The sequence below is a fragment of the Esox lucius genome, chromosome 11 (genome assembly GCF_011004845.1).
Source record: "Esox lucius isolate fEsoLuc1 chromosome 11, fEsoLuc1.pri, whole genome shotgun sequence".
NCBI lineage: Eukaryota > Metazoa > Chordata > Actinopteri > Esociformes > Esocidae > Esox > Esox lucius.
Genome location: NC_047579.1, coordinates 24,127,356 through 24,133,464, shown reverse-complemented (window position 1 = coordinate 24,133,464; position 6,109 = coordinate 24,127,356). Strand labels below are relative to the sequence as shown.

The following is a 6,109-nucleotide window of genomic DNA, read 5'->3' as shown; positions in this document are numbered from 1 at the left end:
GACGCTATGTAAAATGCAAATATAAACAGAATGCAGTAATATGCAAGTTGATGAAAATTGATAAAAAGACAAGAAGAAAACTGGTCAGGGAGGCTTCCAAGAGGCCTACAGCAACATTAAAGGAATTTCTGGCAAGTACTGGCTGTTTGCTACATGTGACAACAATCTCCCGTATTCTTCATATGAATGGGATATGGGGTAGGGTGGCAAGACTGAAGCCTTTTCTTACAAAGAAAAACATCCAAGCCGGCTGAAGTTTGTTTGGCGCAGAAACAACACTGCACATCACCAAAAGAACACCATACCCACAGTGAAGCTTGGTGGTGGCAGCATCCTGCTTTGGGGCTGTTTTTCTTCAGCTGGAACCGGGGCCTTAGTCAGGGTGGAGGGAATTGTGAACAGGTCCAAATACCAGGCAATTTTGGCACAAAATCTTCAGGTGTCCATTAGAAAGCTAAAGATGAAGAGGAAGTTCACCTTTCAGCACAACAACGACCCAAAGCACACATCCAAATCCACAAAAGCATGGCTTCACCAGAAGAAGATTAACGTTTTGGAATGGCCCAGACCTGAATCCAATTAAACATCTGTGGGGTGATCTGAGGACTGTGCACAGGAGATGTCCTCGCAATCTGACAGAGTTGGAGCGCTTTTGCAAAGAAAAGTGGGCAAACATTTCCCCGTCAAGATGTGCCATGCTAATAGATTCCTACCCAAAAAGACGGAGTGCTGTAATAAAATCAAAAGGTGCTTCTACAAAGTATTAATTTAAGGGTGTGCACACTGAGTTTTTCATTTTTTATTTTTCAAAACTTTTTATATCCACTGTATGTTCAAGTCCACCAGCTCACAACAGAGACTTAATCTTGTTATAATCCTCAGTGACATCTGTGTTAAAGTCTGTTTTTATTAACATTTTACACAGCGTCCCAAATTTTGGGGAAACTGTGTTGTGTGTAGGCTAGTTGAAAACTGTCAATATCAGAGTTAAGGACTCGCATACCGATATGCTTTGGTTTCTTCTTTTACAATTATTGGTACCAGTTATCCAATATTCATAGACAAGTACCAGTACAGTTAATATTTTGAGTTCCACAATCCTGTTTTAATGTGTTATGTGTCCGTATATACATGTTAGGCGACTCAAAATAGTTAATGTGAAAGAAAACTACATAGCCATAGCATAGCTAGCCACAATGTAATATGACATGCTACATTGATTTAAAAGACACTTCGTATCCCAATAAACTAAAGGTACCGGAACAAATAAATGGAAACTTTGGTAAACAGCAACAAACGTAACAAAAGTTTACCATATAAGATTTTTCCTCAGTATGTGATGGCTGTACCAGAAAATTGTCCAATGTGCCACTCTCCATCTGCATATAAAAAAAAATAGATGTTCTTCAAATGTTTTAATTGAGAATAAAAATGTAATCAGATTATTATATCCTGTGAGTTGAAAACAGTTGCGATGGGATGCGTGAAGCCGACTCACCGAGACTTGCTTCGAAATAAACCACTCTGGCCGAGGCTTGCATCTGAGCAACAATACCACATGATTGATGACGTTTGAAGCTTCGGACATCACGCAACCATCTCATAGGAGTTTTAAAGACATGGTGCTTTCCAACAATTCTTAAAACATATGTAACTAAATCAGACATCTGAACAGCTAACTACTGTCCAACACTTAACTCACAATATGAGACAACCGAGCACAAGGACAAATGGATCAGAGGGAACAGATATACACAAGCTGATGATGGAATGGGGAACAGATGTGTGTGATGACTAGATAACAACAGTCTGGGGCTGATGATGGAAACAGGGGTGGTGGCAGCTAGTAGACTGGTGACGTTGATCACTGGAGCCGCGACGGGCCAGAAGGGGGAGCTGGTACAGAGGGAGACGTGATAGAACTGGTTTGAACTACAAACTCCCACACTTTCTGGTCATTAGTCTCTCTGTCTAAAAGGGTCAGGTTCATGTTCTTGGCATCTGAAATACACTCCAAGGACACCTGAAATGTAGGTAGTAACTTTCGGGTGTAGTCGCTATCAAACTGCATGCTCTGAAACACAACATAAAAGAGAATATTAGCCCAATCTAGACAGCCCCAGATTGAAACAAAACTGTAGTTGTCAATTATTTTTAAAATAACTTTTGTTACTTAGTGATATTTTACAGTTTATATCAAACATTGTATCACATTCCACAAAATAGCAATACCAATAAATATTCTGGGTGCTAAATCACCAAAAATGTAAGAATGTATGTTTGTGTCTGTGTTGTCCATGCTTACTTTTAATATGTTACAGTCCACCAGCTCACAACAGAGACTATATCTCCTTCCAGGACTCAAAGTGCATTCAGAGCTGGTTTGAATAAAATCACTGCCCTTCTGTTGATGTTTCACCTTCAAGAAAAATATAGGTGCTTGAGTTTGATGGGGAATCATAGATTTGTCCTGCAACTTTACAGTGCTTTAGCAAAAGTACTAAACCCATGAATAATTATTGTATATGTATTACTGAATTACAAATTGGTGCATTAACATTTTGTTCTCTCTAATATTTGATTTGAGGATTCTGAAACTCAATAAATTATTATGAGGTGACTATTTCTAAGATTGTACCATCTAGCTACTGGGCCAAGAAGGCCTGATTGATGGAATGCTACAGAAATGGGTGTCCTTCAAGAATGTTGTCCCATCTCTGCAGAGAAACGCTGAAGCTCTATTAGAATGGCCATTGGGTTCTTGGTCACCTCCCTGACCAAGAAACAAATAATCACTTGGTAAATATGTTGTATTGTGTGTAGATTAATGGCAAATACTATATAATCAAATATAAATTAAGTCTATAACACAACAACATGTGGAGATAGTGAAGGGGTTACCCAAATCTAATCTTAAATATTCTAGTGGGAGATTTCTTCATTAACTTAGTTTTGCTGATGCTCTATAACAAATCCTATGAGGGTGGTGTCCCATGGACTCAGAAACTCAAAAATCATTGCAAGCAAGACAGTTAATTTACTAAAAATGTCTGTAAGAGTTCAAAAAGGCAACGCGCCAGTTGACATATTTGCTTAGGAATTTGCATTTGACCTTCCTTTAAACTGATGATTATTACCTTGCAGATTGGCACATTCTTGGGCAACAGAAAAACATTCAGCATCCCCTTTTGGTTTGTGTTCCCTTGTGGACAGAGGAACAGCAGCACCTGGCTTTGGATAGGGAGTGTAGACAAACCACATCTGATGAGGCCCACCAGGGAAGGGTTTGGGATGTTTACAACCACGTGGGAGGCAGTTGTCTTGAGGGGCTTCACAATCTCCATTGTGCCACCAGTAAAATGAGCCACCGACAAGACTTCGTCCTCATCTGCAGAATAAGAAAAAATATATTAACGACTGTTAATCAATGTAAATTATGTATTAATAGTCAATGGATTATTCATTGGTAGTGTCAGTAATCGTATAGCTATATCATTAAAATAAACTTTAAGTAATAGAAACAGTTAGTTGAATGATGCATCACCTACCGTCACACATACAGTGTGGGAGATGCAGTTGAAGGACTGCAGGGCAGCTGATGCTGAATAAGGGTCCTGCTGGAGTCATGGAGCCCAGGACACTGGTGTCCCATTGACTCATTTTAAAATGAACATCTCCCTTGCCAGCCATCTCAAACACCAGTCCAGTTAAACCAGACTGGAAAATACCTGCCTTAGGGCATTGGAGCCTGAAAGGAAGATGTAGGACAATGATGACAGTCAGACCTTTTTAATAAAAATATACTTGAATGTGTTTGAGTTAATTATTTGTGGTTAGTATGACAATGCTGCAAAGCAGGTTACGTGATCAATGGTTACCTATAAGTAGACCAGCGGGTATGTTGACTAGTTAAAATTCTTGGCCCCTGAAAGAGAAATGGGATTTCAAGTCAAATCTGGAACATAGGATGAGATACTCTTAGACAGAATTCCTATGATTTAGGTGTGAAGGTTAATCATCTCCCAACAAATGTACCTCCACATCCTTCTGTCCCGCTAAACTCTGAGACTGAAATCCAGTGTTTTTTGCGTGAGGATCCAATATTGTAGTGACGGGTATTGTGCAAAAGTGAGCCATCAATTCCTTAATCTTGTTATAATCCTCAGTGACATCTGTATTAAAGAAACAATTCGGGACAAGCAGAAGATTTCAAAAGCAAAGTTCAAGGTTTTAAAACCTGGTCAAGTCACTTGAAATCTACTTAATACAACAATTTGATTTCAAATCACTTATAGAAGATTTTTCCATTTAGATTTTGCAGTTTTAATGCCGACTACTTCCATATTGGAATGTTGGAATTAGAATGTTCTAGCTTTGGGTTAGGGTTCTGTTCAGGTAGCCATAAGTTTTTACCAGCACAGAATTGTACCTTGCCAGGGGACCTTGGACCTTGCCAGGGGAAGTATAAAGATGCCCCAGTAGAGCATGATGGACAAGGATTTGTAAATGCCAAGGAATAAGGAGTATGTTGCCAAACGATGCTGCCCTCAAAGCTGCTCTATCCCAACAATGCAGGAGACTGAGAAGAAGTGTGAAGAGACCCCCACAAGCATACAACCACTCGTGCCCATTAATCCCAAACCACCACTGGGAGGCTACCCCAGAGATGATGCAGAGAGCGGTTTGACATCTGTTTTTGATTTCCCCCTCACCTCCTCCTTTACCACTATTTATTTTAGTAAAATTCCCTCCAGGGCTCTGAACACTTCCAATGTGTCTGTCCTGTGTCTCTCCCTTTTACAAAAGGACAAACCACATATAACAACGTTGTTATTGTCACAATCCTGGCTTAACTAAGAAGTGTGTGCTGGAATCCCTAAGTGCCAGAATAACAATTTCTCTGGCCAAAAACAATGATTGTGCTAACAGGTGCCTGAGCCGGTTAGAGTGCGTAACAACACAAGACGACCATATTTGATGACTAACCCCCCAAACCTGGAAGGTGCCGTCCAATTGCGCTGCCCTTCGTGGGACTCCACAGCTAATCCGCAAGCAGAATTTGATCCGTGGTCTTGCAGTTACTGATTTGACTATACAGTATTTACTACTGCACTATTCAGGTTTCTCTCCTTTCTTTTTAATTACATCCAAAGATAAAGTATATTAATGTTTGATAAACATTTGTTAAGATCATTTTACACCAGAATCCAAAGTCAATGAACTATTGGCTGTTTTTGAATAAAATGTAGTCCAAATGGACATTTTTGTGAAACAGCTCTTCCAAAAAAATATGGTTTTGAGAAGTTTCAGAAATAGAATGTTTTCAGAATTAAAATGTTTCTCATCTGTGAGGAGAACGGGGCGCCAATGGCGGATCTGCCAATTCTGGTGATCTCTGGCGAATGCCAATCGAGCTGCATGGTGCTGGGCTGTAAGCACAGGTCCCACTAGATCCCACAGGCACCGGTCCTGCTGCTGGCTTGATGCCTTACTACGCCCCTGTAATGCTCTCCTTGTGTATGGCTTGTCTCCTGGTATCTCCTCCATGCTCATGAGACTGTACTGGGAGACACAGCAAGCCTTGCGATGGCACGTATAGATGTGCCATCCTGGAGGAGCTGGACTGCCTGTGCAACCTGAATGGGCTGTTCTGGTTCTTATCATTCCACACCTTAAATAACAGAAGGAACACTCTCTGGACCTTGACTGAGCTCACAGGCAACTAACCCACTACAGGAAATTGTCAATGCACATGACAACCAAATTCTGTTAATTAGACCTCAAATCAGGGCAGTGCTAACCAATTGCAACACTCTCCATGGGATTCCAGGGCTATTCTACAGGATTTGAACCCTGGTATCCACATGATACAAAACTGTAGTGCTGGGACTTGTACTTGAGTTAAACTAAATTAGAATAGGTAAAGAAATTATGTTCACTATATTTACCTGGGAGGAATGAGCTGTTGGGAGTCTGGAGTGAGATCTCGATTGATTCTTGTAGCTTACACTTCATCTGCTTTAAAATGTGATCCTAATACAGGAAAAAGTATAGTTTAAGAACTATGCTTCTTGAATGTATTTTGGAGTGCCTTTTTGGAGTTGACTGA

General features: G+C 40.3%; 1 protein-coding gene and 1 long non-coding RNA gene across 2 annotated transcripts in view; both read right to left on the bottom strand.

Annotated features, from left to right (window-relative positions):
* Positions 1–418: 418 nt before the first annotated feature.
* On the bottom strand, positions 419–1,726 carry LOC117595170. Its single transcript, XR_004576396.1, has 3 exons — positions 1,499–1,726; positions 1,314–1,379; positions 419–454 (listed from the first exon to the last, which is right to left on the bottom strand). It is a non-coding gene; the product is annotated as an uncharacterized LOC117595170 (long non-coding RNA).
* A 138-nt stretch (positions 1,727–1,864) lies between these two features.
* Positions 1,865–6,109, bottom strand: part of LOC117595221 (nuclear GTPase SLIP-GC-like) — a 772,829-nt gene continuing 768,584 nt past the window's right edge. Inside the window, exons 19-25 of the mRNA XM_034295128.1 lie at positions 5,949–6,033; positions 4,036–4,172; positions 3,879–3,925; positions 3,549–3,748; positions 3,138–3,388; positions 2,306–2,419; positions 1,865–2,074 (exon numbers count right to left, since the gene is read on the bottom strand). Coding sequence (XP_034151019.1) covers positions 1,865–2,074; positions 2,306–2,419; positions 3,138–3,388; positions 3,549–3,748; positions 3,879–3,925; positions 4,036–4,172; positions 5,949–6,033 — 1,044 coding nt within the window. The remainder of the gene's footprint in view (positions 2,075–2,305; positions 2,420–3,137; positions 3,389–3,548; positions 3,749–3,878; positions 3,926–4,035; positions 4,173–5,948; positions 6,034–6,109) is intronic.